The sequence below is a fragment of the Temnothorax nylanderi genome, unplaced genomic scaffold, assembly GCF_030848795.1.
Source record: "Temnothorax nylanderi isolate EJ_2023f unplaced genomic scaffold, tnyl_v1.0 TNYL_tig0645_pilon, whole genome shotgun sequence".
In the NCBI taxonomy this organism is placed as follows: Eukaryota; Metazoa; Arthropoda; class Insecta; order Hymenoptera; family Formicidae; genus Temnothorax; species Temnothorax nylanderi.
The window spans coordinates 67,505-89,138 of record NW_027249707.1 but is presented as its reverse complement, the minus strand read 5'-3'; the positions used below and the strand labels follow the sequence as shown (position 1 = coordinate 89,138).

Sequence of the window (21,634 nt, the reverse complement as noted above, 5' to 3'; positions counted from 1 at the left end):
TGCTTTGGTTTTTTCATGTTTGATGTGTTTCTCTAGCTAATTCGTTTGTTGCGCGTATTCTTTCTCGAAGTTCTTGTGCGTAATTGTCGTAGGTATATGTCAGTTTTGGCGGTTTCGTTAGGGCTGTCGGTAATATAGCTTGATGACCGTAAACTAATTCGAACGGTGTAAATCCTGTCGTGGTGTGGGGCGTTGTGTTATATGTAAACATTGCGTAGGGCAGCCATTCATCCCAGTTCGTCTGATCTTCATTTATATAGTGTCTTAAATATTCTGCTAATGTGCGGTGCGACCGCTTTAATGCTCCGTTACTTTCTGGGTGATAAGCTGTCGTTTGTATTTTTTCAATCTTTAATAATTTACACACGTTTTTGAACATTTCGCTAGTAAAATTTGTACCCTGATCCGTGAGTACTTTTTCCGGTATTCCGTGTTCTAACACGATTTTGGTAACAAAAGCTTTTGCGACTGTAGTGGCTTCTTGATTTTCTACGGGAATTGCTTTACTAAATTTTGTTAGGCTATCTTGGAAGGTCAAAATATATTTATTTTTGTTATCCGTACTAGTTAATGGTCCTACTATGTCAAGGGCGCATTTTTCGAATGGTCTCTGTGGAGTATCCGTAATTGATAAGGGCATTTTTGTTTTTCTGCTCAATTTATTCTTTGGCAGTATTCACATTTATTTATATAATCTTCGACATCTTTCGTAAGTCCATTCCAATTGTGGGTCAATCGGATTCGATTTATAGTTCTTGTGACTCCTTGGTGTCCTCCCATAGGTAGGTCGTGATATTCGCGTAATATTTGTAGTTTATCTTTTTCCGAGTATTTTCCCGGCATTTCCTCTTGATGCACGTTATTTACTTGTAAGTCCTCCACTATTGGGTTTCGACTCAATGCGTCAGCGTTTGCATTCATTTTGCCTGCTTTGTGGGCGATCTCGTAATCGTACTCCTCTAATTTAAGTCTCCATCTAATTAATCTGGAGCCGGGATCTTTACATTGAATAGCCATATTAGTGGTCTATGATCCGTAATTATTTTAAATTTTGTTCCGTACACGTAAGGTCTGAAATGTTTTACGGCCCATACGATTGCCAACAATTCTTTTTCTGTCGTATTATAATTTTGCTCAGCTTTATTTAATACTCTACTGGCATATGCTATCGGTCTGTCTTGTCCTACTGTTCCTTGTGATAACACGGCTCCGATTGCGTAGTCGGATGCGTCTGTAGTTACTAAGAACTCCTGGCTAAAATCGGGGTAATTTAATATGGGTGCCGTAGTTAATTTTTCCTTTAGTGTTTCGAACGCCATTTGCTGTTCGGCTGTCCAACTAAATTTTTCCCCTTTTTTCAATAATTTTGTTAAAGGTTTTGCAATTTTAGAAAAATCTTTTATAAATTTTCGATAGTATCCAGCAAATCCGAGAAAAGTCTGGATATCCTTTGATCGTTTAGGCGTTTTACACTTTATTACTGCTTGTATGTTGGCAGGGTTTGGTAGTATTCCGTTTCTGAAATAATGTGCCCTAAATATAATACTTCTTTACGCAAGAATTCGCACTTATCGGGTTGAAGCTTGAAACGGTATTTTCGTAATCGCTGTAATACTTCGATTAGGCGCCTGTTATGTTCGGCCAAGGTTGCTCCGTATATTACGACATCGTCGAGATAGACGAGACATTTGATTCCTTCTAAACCCATTAATGCTGCTATTATTGCTCGCTGAAAAGTCCTTGGCGCGTTCTTTAGTCCGAAGGGCATTCGGTTAAATTCGTAGTGTCCATTGGGAGTGGAAAATGCTGTCTTCTTTTTATCTTTCTCATGCATCGGTATCTGGTGGTACCCGGATGCGAGGTCTAAAGTTGTGAAATATTTTGCCTTTCCTAATTATCATGTATTTCTGCAATATTCGGCAATGGGAATGAGTCTCCGATTGTAAGGAAATTAAGCTTGCGGAAATCTATTACGATTCGAAATTTTATTTTTCCTGAAGCGTCAGGTTTTTTAGGTACTACTAGTATTGGCGAATTCCACGGGCTCGTACTAGGGCGGATAATTCCATCCTCTAGCATCTTGTTAATTTGTCGATTTATTTCCTCCTTATGCTTTTCTGGCAAGCGATAAGGTCGGACGTTCACCGGCGCGCTATCTGCTCGCGTCGGGATCTCGTGTTTCACCGTCGGGGTACACGTTAGCTTGTCGTCTTCTAAATGGAATATATCGCAATAATCCTCGCATATTTGTTCTAACGTTTTTCTTTCTTCGTTATTTAAATGACTCATTCTTAATTTACGGCGCAATTGTTCGCGTCGCTCGGTGATTGATTCGCGCTCTTCTGTCGGCTGTAATGTGAATATGTCGGCCTCGTCAGTCACCGGTGCCTCTTCTAGAGTTACATGCGGCGTGATTATTTCGACGGGCTTCTCCGTTATGTTTACTATGCTTATTGGACAGAGGAAATCTATCGGTTTTACCATACAATTACCGATGAATACTCCCGGACTTATCTCTTTACCCCTTACGATACCTACTTTATTCGTGTTGGTTATCGCGGATATTATTGTCTCGCTACGCGGTGGTAAGGTAAACTTTCGATACGGCTGTAGTTTAAATGTCGCGGCACCGATTTTTAATCGATTTTCGGCGTGATTTGGCACGGCTTGATGCTTTTTCAGGAAATCGATTCCCAGAATTCCTTCGTAGTCGACCGGGAAATCGTCTCGTACCACGTACATTGTGTGCCGGATTGTTTCCTTGCCTATTAGTATTGATGCTCGTATTTTCCCGAGGGTGTAGATCTGATGTCCAGTTAGCGCTATTTTCTTTTCTCGTATTTTAGTCTTATCTTTTAATTTTCCGACCTTGATGAAAGTTATTGCGGCTCCGGAGTCAAGCAAAAAACTCAGTTTTCCCTTAGTTGCTTCTCGCATCGGGAGGGTGACGAGGTCCAGATTAGAATTCTTATTCGCTTTACCGCTCACTTGAGCTACTCGGTACTCGAGCGCGTGTCGCGTCTTATGCCTTCTCCGTTTCTCTTGTTTGTCATTACCGCTACTGCGGCTGCTGCTGCTGCTGTCGCTATTTGACATGTCCTCATCCGTTTCTGAGGTCCTATTGCCTTGATTCTTTTCGGTCGCATTTATCGGCTTCTTTTCCTGTGCATCATATTTGGCTTGGCGAGTCCGTTCTTTCTCGGGTCGTCCGTTAAGCGTCCAACAGTCTTCCCGTTTGTGTCCCTCTTTCTTGCAGTGGAAACAATATTTCTCAATGGTATTTATTCCGTGGGGTTTTTCCGCTCTCGGGAGAGAATATCTATTGGCGTATCGGCTAGTACGGCATTCTTGTCCGCTATGGCCGAGCTTTCCGCATTTATTGCACTCAACTCCGACACTTCGAGCTTGTCGAGTTTGCTCTTGACTATTTTTACTTCGGTCTGTGTTATAGGTCGCGCGCTGAGAGGGTCCTTTCAATTTCTCCTCGGAAGTGGCGCCTAAAATGGCTGCGGTGAGGTTGGCGTAGTTTCGGGACCTCACGATAGTTTGAATGTCATCTCGGAGTCCTAGCTGGAAATTTTCTAGCGCTAGTTCTTGTATCGTATCTAATATCGCTTTTCTCTGTTCTGAAGACTGTTCCCGGCCTTCGATCATCGATTGATATAGCTCCATTGATAATTTGTCTACGCGGAGTCCGTATTCTCTCGCGCTTTCGCCTGGCTTTTGCCGGAGCATATTAAATTCTTTCTGAATGTGCGTGGTGCTTCGCTTTGCTAGATAGCACATTTCTATTTCTTGCTTCAATTGAGCGAACGAGTGTACGTCTCGCGTTTGGAAATCGTACATTGCCTTTCCTGTTAATTTCGTGCAAAGTATCGCTTTCAATAATGATTTTTCCTCTGCGGGGTTAATTTCGTTCATCGCATAGGTGCTTGCGTTTAAGAATTTCTGTACTTGACTGCGCGAAGTTCCGTCGATTTCCGGAATCATATCGCGAGCTTCCTTTAATTTAAGGTACGTATTTACGGGATCGTGTTGGTTTCTGACGTCTTCCAACGTTCTTCCGTACGTTATGTCGAGGGGACCTTGGCTGCGTACGCGGCGACCTATTTCGTCGGGGCGATTGTAATTGGCGGCTTCTAGCCTGCTTACGCGGTCCTGCATATCGCGCATTGCGCGAAGGAGTTCTACCGAACGATCGACTTCCGCGGCCTCTGCACGGTTTATTCGATCATGCATGTCGCGCATCATGTGCTGGATGTCGCTGAGTACGGAGTCTATTGCTCCTGGGCTTGCTCGCGCCGGCTCATGGGCTCGGCGTTGGTCAATTTCGGACGGTCGCCCGTTTGTCGCGGGTCTGAGCCGCTCTATTTCTGCGTTAATCTGCGCGGGTGATATATCCTCACGCGGTGCGATGGTCGCGGCAGCTCGTGGCTGGCTCATTGTGTTGGCCCGGGGGGTATAATCCTCTTCCGCGGGGTCAAATATATCGCTGTCGTATGAAGTCAGGGAGAATTCTCCTCTTCCGGAGTTCTCGCGTTGTGTGTCGGCCGAGGTGTCCGATCGTGCGTCACCTTCGGTCGGGGGCAATCTGTGTGCGTTTGCGTGTGTCGGGGTCAGTCTATCGTCGCCGTTACCGCAATTATTATTGTTGTTTTCGCGCGCTAAACTTGCGTCTATTTCATCGAACGGAAATTCCCGTTCTATAATAACGTTCGGGTGCAGTTCTAGCACCGGTGTGCTATCGTCCGAAAATTGTGAGTCTAAATTCCGTCGCACGCGGTCTAATGTTTCGTTATCGGTATTTCTATTGACGCGCACGGGACTTCGCGAGCTATATTCTATCGCGCGCAGTGCTGGTTCGCTGTGTAGGAACGATGCGTTTCGGACGGGGCGGAATGGGGTGATTTCGCCGTCTGACATCTATCGGCTCTCACTATTTTTGTTATCGGCGTTCGCGGACCGTCTTGCGTCGCTCGCAAAGTTTTACATTTGGCGTTCGCAATGATCAATTGTAACGGACTTACAGTAAAGCCGTGTAGCGCATCGCGTCCGTTTTCCGCTGAGTCGTTGTCCTGCAGGGCCGCTTCGCTGCTTCGTCGTCGCTGCTTCGCTGCGCCTCTGCTTCGCTGCTTCGCTGCGTTCCTGCTTCGCTGCTTCGGGCTGGCGAGTCCGTGCGGTAGGTCGGGGCCTTCTCCGGTGTCGCTGATAACACGCGGGGGCTACTACCGTGGCTTTTCTCGCTCTGGATCTGGTTGGCTGTTCCTCTCCGGGATGTTTTACCGCCTTTTGATGATCCGCTCCTTTTTGCAGGCGTAAGTCTGACAGGATGTCCTCTCGTCCGCCGCCAAGTCTAAGGGATATTGGCTATGCAATTTCAAATCACGCGCCTAGAACTTACCCCGCGAATTCCGTTAACTTCTCACTATTTTCATTTATAATCGGTGTAACATTAATGATGGCTTCTTATATGACAGCATAATAGATCACTCCACACACACCCGACAACACACACACGATTATCACACCGTCTCAGGGATAGTTGTAATAAACAATTACACTGATCGGTTATGTGAGCTGGATGCAGCCCGCAACCCGCGTAGATACGATTTAAAATACAAAGGGACAATAGCTAATAACTTTTGTAACGGCTTGGCAATAGATTAATAATAATGTTAAGGAATGCATACTGTCAGCAGTTCCGAGAAGGCGCGCGGAGAGCCAGACGCTCTCACGCTCACCGAGCCGGTTATCTCGATACGGATGCTGTCATCAGCACCTTCGCACGGCGAATACGCCTCGCTTCTAACCGCTAGAAATAATTAATTACAAAACTCTTTTTGAATCACAGGAAAGAAATTTGGAATCGATCGCGAATTAATATCACAAATAGTGACAGGGGTGCATCAGCAACAACAGTGACCGCGCCGACGCTGACCGCTCGCCTTTTCCCGCGCTAGAGACTATCTCGAATCCTAGGATCATAGGCTAGATTGAAGTAGAAACAACCCTGCATAGTAATTAAGTTGCCTATTCAAATTTATCCGTAGTTAATAACAATAGGAAGCAAGGGAGGACTTGCGTACCGAGCGACGCTTGCACTTAATACGCGCGGCCCGTGGGCCCTTCCCCTACCCCCGTACCACACCGCGCTCAGCAATATAAGACCCTGCCTCGAGACGCGGGTGCTTTTATGTGCCGCGAATCTTTCTACGGTTAACTTCACGCCACTTTTCCTTCTCACAAATTTAGAGTACATTCAAATTAGAGTAAAGTTTAGAGTACATTTCAAATTAGAGTAAAGTTTAGAGTACATTTCAAATTAGAGTAAAGCTTAGAGTACATTTCAAATTAGAGTCAGTGAGAGTGCCACGAGATCTTCAAGTAACCAGCCTGAAAGTGCGTATCACTGCCACTCGCAAGGTAGCAGTTCTATTTGGCAACAACGGCGACCTTCGATCAGGCTTTCAAGGAAACGAAACCTCGTAAGTCGCGATCTCGTGCCACTCTCCATTATACCGTCGCAAAAGCGCCCGCCTGTTCTTCCGCTCGGCCCGGGCAGCGCTGTATCACCGCTATCGCGTCCCGCGACGAATGTAACAACCGTCTCAATGCTTCACCGTTCGTTTCCCGCGATTTTATTGTAACAGCGGGAAGTAACTCTTGCTTAATGAACAACTATGTTTTAATCTCTTTATCGTTTATCTATTGCATTAGCAATTTCGACGCTGCATGTGAACTTTGAAATTGTGTTAAATATATAATTTCGCACCACTCAACCGTCAGTTTTTCGCCCTCAATTGTTTTGTGTATCTGACTGTGTATCCAGGGAGCTATATCGTCTTACTCATGTTCTATATAAATACGCCCCTTCGTCGGACGTAACATTTTCTGTTATCAATAATCGATGCATTCGCGCTTACCACTCCTATTTGTTTTCGGACACCAAACCCAAACATTTCCTTAATTCATTGACGTAGAATCGTAATTGTACTATTTTGTAATCGTACGAGAAATTCTTTTCATTCGGCAAATTTGACTGCAAAGCCTCTCAATACGAATCATACGAGAGATATAAGGCCCTGGTTTCTATTTTCACAAATATGTATATATATATTCCGTAGCGTTTATGTGTTATTAAACCGCCGGACGTAACACTATGTATACTGAAAAATTTGGTTAAGTTTTTCGGTCCCGCTAATATACTATTCTCAAACATATATATGTATGTACGTACGTATGTATGTATTACGTATATTTATGTATGCATGTACGTCTAATACAAGAAAATGTAAAAATATATATATGTAAAAAACTTACCACTATTACGTATCCATAATTTGTGTCTTGCATCTGTACTTGATGGAAATCGAAATAAATGCGACCCCGACAAAAAAACACCATTGCGACAATTTTTAAACGCACATTTTTCATATACACTTTCTGAATACTGATCACTCATTTTGCAATTAATTAATTTATGCTCGTACTCGTAAAAGAGTCCTTAATAAGAAATAACTTATTCTGTATTTTTCTGTATTAAAATTACTACACGTTTTAAGATGCAGAAAAATAAAAAAATAAAAAGTAAAATGAAGCGAAAAAGGGAAACAAAATATTAATACGTACGCTTCAAAAATAAAATATTAAAAAATAAAAATAAACTTAATTTGTTGCGCACAAAATATGCACAAAATTAACGTAACCTAGCCGATAATCTATTAATTGTTGTGTGAACAATTAATGTCAACTGAATTCACTCGAGACAGCGTCTTAGATAATGAAAAATCAGTTTAATATTTCGACTAGTGTACGAATAAAATATACTGATCGCAGCAAATAGTACCAGCTCTGGCAAATGCTTCGAATGGAAAGACTCCACTGTTGTCTATCGCTTCGCATAAGAGAAAGAGAGAGAATCTTTTCAAAACAATAAAGAAGCGTTTTTAAGCGAATCGCATGGCTCCCTCAGAAGGGGGTAAGGGGGAGGAGTGGCGTCGCGGCAGCGCGTCGTGACTCGCGACATCAACAAGTGAGTCCAGACGTCGCAGTTCGTCATATTGTTCGCCACTTCGTGTGTGCCAACATCGTCTCCGCAGGTCCGCATTTTACGAAGCCGTAAGTAAATAATTATGTATTACATCATTACTGTAATAAGCTCTAATTAATATGTATTAATTTTCAATAATTTTTCTTTTTTAGTTATATTCCCAAGACGCCGAAGAAGACGACGATGTCGACAACGACGGCGGCGTCGACGACAAGCGCGGCGTCGACGACGATGACCGCGGCGTCGACGGCAAGGACGACGACCACGGCGCCGACGGCAACGACGACGACCGCGGCGTCGACGGCAACGACGACGACCACGGCGTCGACGGCAACGACGACAACCACGGCGCCGACGGCAACGACGACGACCGCAGCGCCGACGGCAACGACGACGACCGCAGCGCCGACGGCAACGACGACGACCGCGGCGTCGACGGCAACGACGACGACCACGGCACCGACGGCAACGACGACGACCGCGTCTACGGCGTTGATGACGCCAGCAGTAACAGACGTTTTCCAATTATATGTAAGTGTTAAATTTTTAATTACATGGGTGCTTTACAGAAACGACACTGTAAAACACAGTGAGGGTGCGTTCAGAAACGTCACCCGGGTACACTCGGATATACTTGCCTGCCTTTCTATCTCAGTGAGTTAGAAAGAGAGGAAAGTATATCCTAGTGTACCCGGGTAATGTTTCTGAACGTAGCCTGAATCGTTTCATCTTTGTTGTTTGTTGTTAAAAAATGAAATATAATACTCTGTGGTACACAGTGTCGTTGCTGAAAAGCACCTAAAATTTAAAAAATTAAGTCCTTTATTTATACCCAATTTCTTCACCTCTCGATGACTTTATCCAACACACCTATATCCCAGAATCGATCAATAAGAAAACCAATTCTGAAAGATATCTGTTGGATAAAGTTATCGAGAACTCATCTAGAGGTGAAGAAATCGAGCATTAGTTAGATAAATACTTATATCTGTGCACTGAAAAAAGAAATTATTTGGCTCAACAAATGTTAAATTTATATATACATTTTGTTAAGTTAAATTATTTTTTTTGTGTATAACTCAGTGCAGTTATAATTATAAAGTTATATTTGTTATACTCATATCATGAATATCATGAACATGCTGTTTCATTATTTTTCTTATTGTTAATGTTTTAGAGCGAACAATTAGGCACAATAATTGCCAAGGCAATAGCTGCCTCTCAAAGAGGTAGGAGAGGGCGAGGACGAGGACGAGGACGAGGTGGGAGAGGAAGAGGACGAGGAAAAAATATCAACTATTTTTTTTATTAATAAATTTTTATGTATATTTTTTATTATAATATATTTATATGATGTAATACAAACATATATTTGTCATTCTAAACCTTTCGGACATAATCCTAATCTATAGCGGGTGTGCGTCAGGCATTTTCCCCTCCCTGGTAAAAAAAAAAATTGCGTGTACATACATCGTCGCGTTAGAAAAAGTATGACCGGTGGACGACTGGATGCAACATATATATTGAAACAGTATAATATATAAGTGTCACAGTAGTACTATAAGTAATAATGAGTAACAGTTATATAGCGAGTTGCATTGAATAAAATTATTCTCGATTCGTTGTCGTAAATCGTTTATTATAATATAATTGAGAAATTTATACATGTGTATCCCAGTGTATATAAAAATGTTAAATGTGATAATTTGCATAAATTTCTAAAGCGTGTCGGTTTTAAAACAGCTGTTACATAAGCGAGCGAGAAGGTATAAGAGCAAGCGAGTCGTCAATAAGAGCGAGTAGGACAGTAACAGGAGTGAGCGAGATAAGAACAACGGCGCGCAAGGAAAAGACTCGATGCTCGATCCTCGATCAGATCCCCACCCCCAAGCCTTCTGCATGTGTTATTCTCATCTCACTCACTCCAATTACTGTCTCGCTCGCTCTTATTGTCATCTCGCTCACTCTTATACCTTCTCGCTCGCTCACATAACGAAAAATCAATAACTTTGCGTTACCGACATTAGCACGGAACGCAACCTAAATCGTGCACGTATGTGTTACCCCGTGGCCCAAACGTGGACATTGGCCACGTAGTTCAATTTCCACATTTTGTGGACATAGAGGCGCTTCAAAATAAAGTTACAGCTAAATCGCGCCCGTGGCCGCTCTCAGGCTTCTCTCTGTTAATATGTAGGAAAATACATCGATAATTAATGTCGCGCGCCGATATAATGTCACGCGTCGCCTGGTCGCCTCGTCAACTCGGCATTCACGAGATCCGAAATCGCATAGCCAATAGCCATAGCTCGAGAGAGAAGAAGAAGACAGCAGATCTGTCTATCCTCTTCTACCGCTGACGCTCGAAGCTGGCCGAAGCCAGCCGAAGCGCTCGGCTGCGTTGCTGAAACGTAAAGTTGGCATCTCTGCCCATCCCCACCACTGGCTGGTAGTGGCTGTCGAAAACCGCCAATCTGGCATCCTTGGGCGGGACGCTTTAACTCATTTCTGAACAGTCAATTCGCGGACATCAGTGCTAGTAAACGTGTTTCGTTTGAAAGAAAAATTTTTGAAGGTTACTGATGCAACCTTACGCTTTGAAGTAACCTCGCTCCTAAGGGTGCGAGCACATGGGCTTATATTTTCCGCGTAACGCGTATCGCATAACCAAATCAGAAGCGTTATTCGAGAAATAGGTAAACATGGCGTTAAGAGGACTCACTTCCGATGACCTTGAATTTGACATATATTGTCAAGGACACCCTCCCGAGTAACATGCAAGTGATTTTAGTCGGGGGTCGCTTTTTATTAAAAAGTTATTAACAAATAAAGTTAGCGAAATAAGAACAGTATATGTGTGAGCGGGAGAGCTGCGCCCCCCAGCAACCCTCCTCCACACACTGCTTAATCCTTCATCCCCACACGTGCCTCTTCATATATTTCCGACACAGAATATTTTCGTTAAAGCAGGGCACACACACACACGTGTGTATGCCCTGCTTTATAAAAGTTGTTATTTTCGTTAAAGCAGGGCATACACACGTGTGTGTGTGTGCCCTGCTTTAACGAAAATATTCTGTGTCGGAAATATATGAAGAATTTCAAACGTAAACAAACAGGGACTGCCGCACTTACCACGCGAAACGAGGGGCCACATGGGTTCGTGGCGCGCTTTACAAGCTCGTTTAGGTAGAGGTGGTATTAAACAAGATAAGTTAGTCGATCATCTGTGTGAATATTTGTGGCGATATACAATAAACGAGCTTGTAAAGCGCGCCACGAACCTGTGACAACTCGTCGTCTCGCGTGAAAAGTGTATGCGTGAACTATTTCGACATATATATTAGTCATTTATGCCTTCCAATACTCAAAATAGCAGCTATATTTTTCAAACTTTATTTGTTAATAACTTCTTAATAAAAAGCGACCCCCGACTAAAATCACTTGCATGTTACTCCGGAGGGTGTCCTTGACAATATATGTCAAATTCAAGGTCATCGGAAGTGGGTCCCCTTAACGCCATGTTTACCGAAAAATAAATAACATAAAACGTTACGTGATTGGTTACGCGATACGCGTAACACGGAAAATAAAAGCTCATGTGCTTGCACCCTAAGGGGGCATAAGATATTGATATTTGGCCGTATTGCGTTTCAGCAGGTGCCAGGAAAATTAAAGAAGAATTAAGAAGAAGATTTCTGAACAGTCGTCGGTCAACGAATTATAGACGCTTAGCGAAATTTGGAAAACATACTTTTCGCAAAATGACAGAAAATACGAGAAAAACACAAGTACGTATACATAGAAAGAGAGATTACGAGTAATCACGACAGAAATATATAATTGTTCTTTGTATATATTATTATATAACGACTTAGCCTGCGTTCGTTTTCTTCCACTGGGAACATATACTATATTAAAAATCTATAATATACGTAACGTACCCTATATATTTTTAGTATAGTACATGCTCCCAGTGGGGGAAATTGGGAGAAAACGAACGCAGGGTTAATGAATTCGTCGATATAAATTTTATCTCATCTGTATAAGTGAAACATAATTTTTGCTATTAGGTTATGAATGATAATTCAACAAAACCACAAGCCACATACGCTGCAGTTCGCTTTTACTCGGACGAGACAAGAAAAGTGTCTGTTGTGCCAATATCACATGTCCAAGATTTTAATGCAGAAAAATGTTCTAATGAACCATATTTTATTAGAAGATACGATGACAGCAATGACAAATTTAGTCTGTCACCGGGAGAAGTTTTATCTGTTTCAAGTAAATATATTACTTTTTTGTACTGAATATCGGTTAGGCTGCATTCGAAAACATCACTCAAGTGTGCCTCCGTGTATCATGTTATCCTGGTTGTTCACCAAATGTTAAACAAGGATAAAATGAAACACAAAGGCACTTGAGAGACGTTTCCGAACGCAGCCTTACTTTGAAGCTGCTAACACTGATATTTCAATTTATACAAACTTATTAACTATGAATAATTAAATATTATTCATTTCATTTAATGATTTTTTTATACATCCAGTAAAATTAAAATTAATATTGTAAATATGATATCTGTTAGGTAATTTATAAAGGTGCCTTTTCATGCTGACGCTCGACGCTCATTTTCAGCGGCAAGAAGGTCGCATGACCACAATTGACGCCGGCGTCAATTGAAATTCATGAAAAGGAAAACAGCGTCAAAATTTCGGCGTCTTCGCGCTGCTTTGGCTTTGACGCTTGAAGTTGGAAAAATCCAACTTCTCTTTCTTGACGCTGGCATCATAGTGATGTCACGTGACGACGCTCAACGCTGTTTTTCAGCGTCCCATGAATTTGCACCTTAATGGTAAATAATATTAAATGTAAATGTCAATAATTGAGGTCTTGAAGAAAATATTGGTATATTGTCTGTTCTTCCAGTAATATGAAAATACACAATACATATTTATGTTCTTAATCAAAATAATACTTCAAGATTATATTCAAAATGTTAATAAGCATTTTGTATATATATATATTCGAGCTGTGATTCGTTGTGAACTGTAACAGTATTTTCAAAACTTGTCAATACTTTACTGAATTAAACTTTATTGCTTTTAAATGTAAAATATTGAATTATACATATAAGTTTTATTAATTTATCTTATTTTCATAATTTATCTTATTCGAATAATATATTGAAACTTCTTAGGATTATTTTTCAGTCTTGTTTCTGCAGGGATATGTATTGAAAAAATTTTATCGAATTATTTATTAAAATTGTTTGCAATATTTAAATTGACAATATAAATGACTTCAGTTAATCTGAAACAATAATTTAAAAAATGTTAAGTTTCCACTTTCTTCACTTATATTCCTTAAGAAATATTTATTTTCTCTTCCTAATAATTTCTTTGTATCCAATAACAGGAGTAAAGGTTTATTGGAAACTAATTTTTATTGTATCTTTTTTTATTTGAAATATAGAAAATTAATAATATTTTGAATTTAAAAGTCATGATTTTCCTACAAAATTGTTATCAATATTTTAAGGACTGTAATAAATTTTACAGCATTTTTTAATGTAAAAATTAATTAATTAAATTAATAATTTATATTAATTTGAATACATATTACAGTATATAGCATACTGAAGCTTTATTAAAAAATAACTTAGAAATTTCTTGTAACGCTTGATTGTTATTCCAATTAAACTATAAAGTGCATTGTTGAATATAAAAAGAATAGAGAAGAAGCAAAAAGAAAAATTATTTAAGAAGCAATGTTTGCAAACAATAATGTTCATTCAGTTTTGGAAAAAGATTCTTTCTTTATTGTAAAGTCTAATTTATTATAAATAACTATCTAATGTTGCAGACAATAAAGAAAATTTATTAAGCAGAAGCGAACGCCACAAATTTAAAAAAATACGACGCAGTGATGCATTGGAAAAATTACGTTTAAAATCAAAAGATCGTGGTATTCACGAAAAAAATAAGGTAAAGTAACGAATATTTGTTTTTTCGTACTTATTGTAATGTTTGATTATTGACTTTGCTATTACAAGTAATAATAAGAGTTACAATAATATAAACAACAATAACAATAATAATAATAATGGTAATAATAATTACAGAAAATTCAAACCAAATTGAAGAAACTATCAAAACTAAAGAGTGGAAAAAAACAGTTGAATAAATTTTTGAAAGGAAGATGACAATTGGTCGATAGCGATGAAAGTGATAACGTTTTTACAGAAAATGAAAATGATGAATCAAACGAACAAGGTAAAGAGGGAAAAGTTAAATAAATATTATATTATTACTTATTCAAGCATGTAAATAGATAAAACGATAAATTTTAATATTATTTACTGCATAATTTTCTTCTTGAAGACTCTGAAAGTACTGAAATTGCATCTCTTGGTATCATTGACGATAGCTCCAGAAGAGCTTCAAGAGCTTTAAAATCCTTAACACCAGAACTCCAACGAAACAATAATCGTATTGATCCTCACGATGAGCAGATGCCACGTAATGTTACATAAGAAATTAAATATTTTTGTAAAGACTTAAGTAATTTATCTTTTAAAATCATTTTTTTTATTATACAATATAAATTTAATATTATGTGTAAAAAAACTATTTCAAAAATTAACGTATATTATTGTGTAATGTTGTAGTTGAAAATTATGAAAATATTACAAATGCACGGTCTCCTACTATTGACAATCACAGTCCTGTGAGAAGTCCAGGAAACCAACATGCACAATCACCTTTACCGCATAACACCGTCAATAATGATGATGATGAAAGATTAGGTAATGTAGTTGTGTAGAATGAAGCAATTTTTTATTTTCTTTAATTAACGTAATTTTATTTTTATTTATATTTTTATTATTCATTAATAAATGAGTAGAATAAATATGTAGAAACTCCTCCGTTTTTTTTTTAACGTAAGGAAATCTTCAACTACTGGAATCCCTAGCCGAAGCTAGGTTTGACCAGTAGCCCCCCAAAAAGGGGGGAAGACCCCCTCGCCCTTCTGGCAAAGGAACGAGGGGAGTGTGGAATTCTACGCGTGCCGCGAACGACACGCGCAGCCTACCCACTAAAACCTCACGGGTGCCCTACCTGCGCCAAGTGGGGACGTCCGGGGACATTTATTTCTGCTTCCGGACGCCCCCGGCGCTGAGCCTGACTGGCTCTCGTCTCCGAGCTAAGGCTCGATCGCTCAAGAGCGGAGTGTATCGTTTGTGGCGGGATGTGGGCACCCCCATCCCGCCACACCTCCCGTTACTTGTGGGAGGTTTGGTCGGCGCCCGGTGCCAGCCAGAACGCCGACCTCCCACCTCCGAACCGGACCCCTCGTCGGAAGGGAGAGTTCGGAGGCGAAGTACCACGCTTGCAGCCTCTTCAAAGCCGCATAGCCGCCCTTTCAAAAGGGGCGGGAGCAGTCCTGCACTGTAGCATTGTGCTAGGGCTACTTATATATCATTGGGACGGACCCGCCGCGTCGGGATTCCTCTCTCCACGACGGATCCGTTCCGCCTCCTCTTTGGCGGACATCACCTGACCACAGAAGGCCAGGAATGCCCGCCACTTTGTTTTGTTCTCGACCATAACCGCCACTATGGCCGGGAGAGAGAGGTCATTACCGACCTCCCTCTGTAGGACACGGCGCTGTTCTGCCCACGCTGGACATACCGTGTGCTGCGCCGTGTCCCTCACCTCGTCGCAATGATGGCAGTTGGTGGCTGCCTCCTTCCCTATGCGACACAGGTACCCACCGAAACAGCCATGTCCGGTGAACACCTGCGTCGCATGATACGTCAACCCGTACGTCCGACTGTCCAGCCATTTCGCTAGACAGGGTCGGACGGCATCGACGGTCCTCTTTCCCGCCAAGGCAGGGTTGGCAAGGTACTCCTGCCATTTACCTATGAGGACCGTCTTTTCCTGGAGTCTAATAATTTGACTGGCCCCGTTCCAGTCAGGCCCCCTCGGAACCCGCAGCAGCCTGGTGCGTCGATACACCTCGGCATATTGAGCAGCCGCGAGCTCCAACGGAAGGAGCCCCGACAGGACCGTCGCCGCCGCATGCGAGACGGTGCGATATGCCCGTGACACTTTAAGGGCTACCACACGTTGAACTCGGGCGTAACAGCGCCTTGATTTGTGTAGAGCCCGCCACCGTAGACGCCCACACCGGAGCGCCGTAGAGTGCCACGGACTGCACCGTCGCGGCATATAGCCGGCGAGCACGACCGCTCGCCCCTCCCAGGTTAGGCATAAGCCTTGCCAAATTATTGGCTACTCCCAACATCCTGGGAGCAAGGCGAGCGTAGTGCTCGCCGAAACTCCAGGTACCGTCCAACCAGAGGCCCAGAAGTTTCATCTGGGCCCCCACGGGGATACGGGTCCCCTCGACGCGAATGTATGCTCCGGGCGGCTTCCCCCTCGCACGGTTATAAAAGAAAACGGCCTGCGTTTTCTGAGGAGCCACCCGGAGCCCCAAGTCCTTTACGGCAGCCACCACACATGCCACTGCGACATTCGCCAAACGTAGGGCCTCTGTTTCGAAATCGACTAAGCGACGATTTGAAATAAGCGCCGTAATACCGGCTCAGATGTCGCGAGCGCGATCGGGAAAGGCGCGACGATTAACGAGCGCGGCAACGGTGAAGCACCGGCCCTAGCAACCGTTGTTTATCTTCTTCGTCGTCATCGGGTGTTTCTGCGTGTGTTTTGTCGCGAGTTATTGAAATCGACATCGAGAAAAAGCGAGGAGACTTTTGTAGAATCTTCGAGCGGAAAGCAGAGTTTCAACAGAGCCGTGGTGGAAATCGACAAAGCCGGACGGGACGCTTTGATGCTCCACATTTCCACTTCCGCATCCTGCCTTTTCACTCCCAACCAATACGTCATCGAGACACCCGAGATTTCTGACGTCGTTGCTACCGGCCTCGAGAGAGGCCTCAAGTTTGATTACTCGATACGATTGCTGCAGTAATTCAAGTAATGCTTATGCGGCGATTTCCGGCGTTATATGTATATTTTGAGTGCGGGCGATCTCAGTTTTCTTTTCATTACGCGTATCCGAAACCGGTTGTGGCATTATTCTTTTTAGATATATTATTCGCGGTATTTCGTGCAGTGTTAAGTGCGGTCATTTTCGCCATTTGTTCATTACACGTTTGCGTGATATGTTCGACATTGCTTTAAATGTTCTTTTTGATGTTGTTTCTATGCGGGCGATTCCGGTATTCTTCCATTGCGTGAAGTGCACCAAATACGAGTATTTTCATATGCAAACAAACGGGAGTTAATTATCTCTTGCAAATGATACGTGATTTGCCCGGCGTTGTTCTCTTCATAGTCTGTTACTGCATTATCATTTGTCGACCGCTAACGATATTCCAATTCTCGCACCGAGATTCCTTGCGTAAGCCGACGAGAAAGTTGTGAGTAGATTATAGAATTGCTACGATCGAGATATCCGCAGATTCACACGTTTGAGGTCTTGACGGGCAACACGACGTTGCAAGATTAACGCGTGGCTTTGCGATCAGCACGTCGTCGAGGTGATGGACAACATATGTCTTAGCGTATGCCTTTGTAATAAGGTGATCGAGCAGCACGAGACTGCAATGTGAGATTCAGGCCTCTTACGTGGTGACGAACAGCACGAGGCTGTATGGGATATTTCGTTTTCTACGCTACTCTGATCTGATAACCGCGACTGATGACTTACGTTATTCTGTTGATACCCGCGACTATTTGATACACCGCTTTTGAGATTACCGCTATTTCCTTGATAACCGCTCAGCTCAACGAGATCATCTGCGCGCTAGACATCCTTGTTCTGCGCGCCATTCATCCTTGCGTTCTACGTTCCTGACATACCTGCGATCTGCGCGCTAGACATCTTTGTTCTGCGCGCCATTCATCCTTGCGTTCTACGTTCCTGACATACCTGCGATCTGCGCGCTAGACATCCTTGTTCTGCGCGCCATTCATCCTTGCGTTCTACGTTCCTGACATACCTGCGATCTGCGCGCTAGACATCCTTGTTCTGCGCGCCATTCATCCTTGCGTTCTACGTTCCTGACATACCTGCGATCTGCGCGCTAGACATCCTTGTTCTGCGCGCCATTTATCCTTGCGTTCTACGTTACCAACATACCTGCGATCTGCGCGCTAGACATCCTTGTTCTGCGCGCCATTCATCCATGCGTTCTACGTTCTTGTCATCTTTGCGAATTACGCGTTAATCATCCTTTTATGCTGTCTTTCTACTCCGGATTCATTTCTCAATATTCTTGGTTCAATTAAAACCTGACTATCTTGTCTACTGTTACCATTTATGAATTTTGATCTCACTCGGCGCAACACGAATCAGATTATCATCACACAACAGCCTCCTCCCAGTTGTCGCCCTCGACCCCCAGAAACGTATCATCAGCAAAACCGTTAAGCCAGCATCTGGGGGGGGGGGAGGGCGATCAGTAGGGCGGCATTATAGCCTAGGTTCCACAGGAGTGGTCAGTCCTAACTGACCCCTGCGGAACCCCTCGCACAACCAGCCGAACCGTCAGGTTTCCGTCCCTGTCTGTGTAGACCAATCTCCTATCCCGGAAATAGTCAAATATGACCGCAATAAGATAAGGGGGCACGTTATGGCGAATAAGCGCCCCCCTTATCACCGGCCAGGGCAGGGAGTTGAAGGCGTTCGCTATGTCGAACGAAACACCAAACCACACCCTGCCCTCCTCCGCAGCGGCCTCCGAGAGGGCACGGATGCGATTAATGGCATCCACCGTTGACCTACCCTCTCGGAAGCCGTACTGGTCCGGCGAAAGGTCCGGACCAGTCCGGGACAGGTGCTGGACGAGGCGATCGGCGATGATTCGCTCGAACAGCTTGCCTACCTCGTCCAGCAAACAGATTGGTCTATATTCTGACGGTTGGTCGGCTGGTTTCCCCGCTTTGGGGAGGAGGACCAACTTTGCTGTTTTCCAACGCTGGGGGAACCGGCCTTCCCTTAAACATTTAGTAAAGAGCCCCCTAAGGTGCTCGGCCAGCTCCCCCGTGGCCAAGGACCACGCCCTGCCTGGGACTCCATCAGGCCCGGGAGCCTTTCCCGCCTGAAGACGCTTGGCGGTTTTTTGAAGCTCCTCTAGACTGACCCCGAGTTCATCGTCCCACTCCACTGGCGGTGGAGCGGGAGCGTCGCCGAACCTTGCAACCGCATGCTTCCCAGTCGCAACCCCTCCATAAGGGGTACCCCGAGGGTTCCTCCGAAGGGGAGAAGTCGGCGCCAGACGAGGGGGACAACTCGGACTTCCAGAGCCCGTCTTCCGGTGAGGAGTCCCAGGGCGACGAGGGGAAGGCTCTCCTTTAGATGATAAGATGCGAGAAGCGTTCCGAGGACGGAACACATGATAAAATAAAGTTTTGTTTGATTTGCCGTAGTCCGTCCGGCGCAATAGTACGTAAGATAGATATAAGTTGCGCGATGACAATCGCCGGGCTACGGCCCACTTAGCACGTAAGCTTGATTTGACGATCCACAGATAGTTTAGTTCCGTTTGGCACGAAAGTGCTCGGCTCGGCCGGTAAACATTAATTGATTTGATGCGCGTGGATCGCAAGGCAGCGCAGAATAGATAGCGCCGAGCCACACACAATCTTCGTTCCCGAAACACGCGGAGGTAACTCCGTGAGGCGACGCAAAGCCAAACGAGGTAAAATAACTACCGGTGCCACGTTAGGGCATCGCGGGAGACAGGCACAGCCGAACCGCGCCACGATCCGATCACCGGGAAGCGGAGTACGGAACCGCGGTGAGAGGCGGTCCGATCGGGCGGACTTAGGAACAAGGTAACCATCGGTGCCACGTCAGGGCACTGCAAGAAATAGGCACAGCCGAACCGCGTTGCGATCCGACCACCAGGAGGCGAAGTAGCGAGACAGACGTCTTCTCCGAGGAAAAACCGGCGGTGCCGTGTCGGGAAGACCTGGTACACCCGATGGACCAGGCGCCGTCGCGATCCGAACTCCTAGACGAGAGTTACGGGGACGGTCCGCGAAAACGATACCCAGGCGCCGGCTACGGGAACCGAGGCCGGAATACAGACGGGAAGGGTCGCAGAAGCGGGCACCGGGGGTCGCCGTCAACGGCGGGCACCGCGAAGTGCACCTGGACATCTTCGTCGAGAAGTCGGTCCGGGTGCCCGTATAGAAACGTCAGAAGACTCGTGCGCACAGGTCGACGTCGACGAAACGCGAATATTGTAAGTAGTGGGAAACCACTACCCGGGAGGTAATAGAGCATGTTATCATTAAGGGGACGCATGTGGAATTTTCCACCGCGAACATCTGGCGCGGCCAGAACGGACAAACACCAGATGTTACTGCGTCGTGGCCCGCATTCCGGAAAGAGAAAGCGGCCGTGGCGCGATGGAAGGGGAAAAGACCGTAAGTGGGGAGCCTGCGAACGGAATATTCCTCGAGGCAGTCTCTCGTGGGCGCTCGTAAAGGTAACATCTCTCTCGCGCGTATATCTCGGTGTGTCGTGGAAAGTTCGCGATCGTCTACCGGATTACGATAATTAGTTTACCACAGCGTCCGAAACCAACGGGAACGCCCGCGAAACGCGTTAATTGTCGCCGATACAAAAGGCGAACGGTCCGAGTGAACCAAAAAGTGAAACTTCGCACTTTGCGAGACGTGCGACCGCCATCTTGCGCGGATATTGTAACAGCGAAAACCTGTTTGTGTAAAACGAAGATTATGAATAAATGGAAACTACATTTGTGAAAATAAAAGAGTTAACGATTACTTACCTGATACTTACCTGCACGGGTGTCAGCCATCTTCTATAATCGTTGACCCGGGTCGGAGTTTATCATCGGTGCTACATCAGTGGACATCGGGGATGAGGCACCAGCGGCGAAATCTCGAAAAATTATAGTAACAATTAAGTTAATTTACCACGGTACTTATACTTACCTCGGGGGAGTGGCGGTCAGCCATCTTGTGTACGCGGGGATCCTGGTCGGCAGTCAGCAGCGATGATCGATGGGCCGGCGACACAGATGAGGCACCCATTCCAAAAACCTGAAAATAATAACAATTAATTAAGATAATTTACCACGGTACTTATACTTACCTCGGGGGAGCAGTGGTCAGCCATCTTGTGTACGCGGGGGTCCTGACGGGCGTTCAACAGCGATGATCCATGGGCCGGCGACACGGATGAGGCACCCGTTCCGAAAACCTGAAAATAATAAATATTAATTAACTTAATTTACCACGGTGTCGGGACTTAGCCTGGTGGCAAGCCATCTCGATACTACGTATACCTAGGCTGGTGATGAGCGTCGATGATCCGAGAGGAGACGATGGAGAATGGGCACCCCGGTCGAGAATCTGAAAAGAGGATTGTTTAAACAAATTAGTTGACCATACACTCATAAATACTTACCTTCTCGGTGGATTGAGGACAAACCGAGTGGCGACCGATGACTTAGAGGGCATAAAAAAGCGTTCCGTGACCCAATGTTATACCGTTCGGTTACAACCTCTCCCCAGG

The 21,634-nt window shown here is 44.2% G+C and overlaps 1 protein-coding gene and 1 long non-coding RNA gene across 2 annotated transcripts; one reads left to right on the top strand and one right to left on the bottom strand.

Moving 5' to 3' along the window:
* The first annotated feature begins 11,708 nt into the window (after positions 1 to 11,708).
* On the top strand, positions 11,709 to 14,005 carry LOC139784580 (uncharacterized). Its single transcript, XR_011721607.1, has 3 exons — positions 11,709 to 11,841; positions 12,124 to 12,334; positions 13,916 to 14,005. It is a non-coding gene; the product is annotated as an uncharacterized lncRNA (long non-coding RNA).
* Positions 14,006 to 15,531: 1,526 nt separating this feature from the next.
* LOC139784579 (uncharacterized) lies at positions 15,532 to 21,235 on the bottom strand. Its single transcript, XM_071723768.1, has 3 exons — positions 21,212 to 21,235; positions 21,052 to 21,159; positions 15,532 to 15,852 (listed from the first exon to the last, which is right to left on the bottom strand). The coding sequence occupies exons 1-3, from the start codon at positions 21,233 to 21,235 to the stop codon at positions 15,532 to 15,534; spliced, it is 453 nt and encodes a 150-aa protein (XP_071579869.1).
* Positions 21,236 to 21,634: the final 399 nt, after the last annotated feature.

Excerpts from the sequence above, each read along its gene's own strand:
- LOC139784579 (XM_071723768.1), bottom strand. The coding sequence starts at position 21,235 with ATGGCTGACCACTGCTCCCCCGAG. Across the intron at positions 21,160-21,211 it reads CTGACCACTGCTCCCCCGAG|GTTTTTGGAATGGGTGCCTC; the intron begins GTAAGTATAAGT and ends TATTATTTTCAG. Across the intron at positions 15,853-21,051 it reads CTGACCGCCACTCCCCCGAG|GTGTTCACCGGACATGGCTG; the intron begins GTAAGTATAAGT and ends CATGCGACGCAG.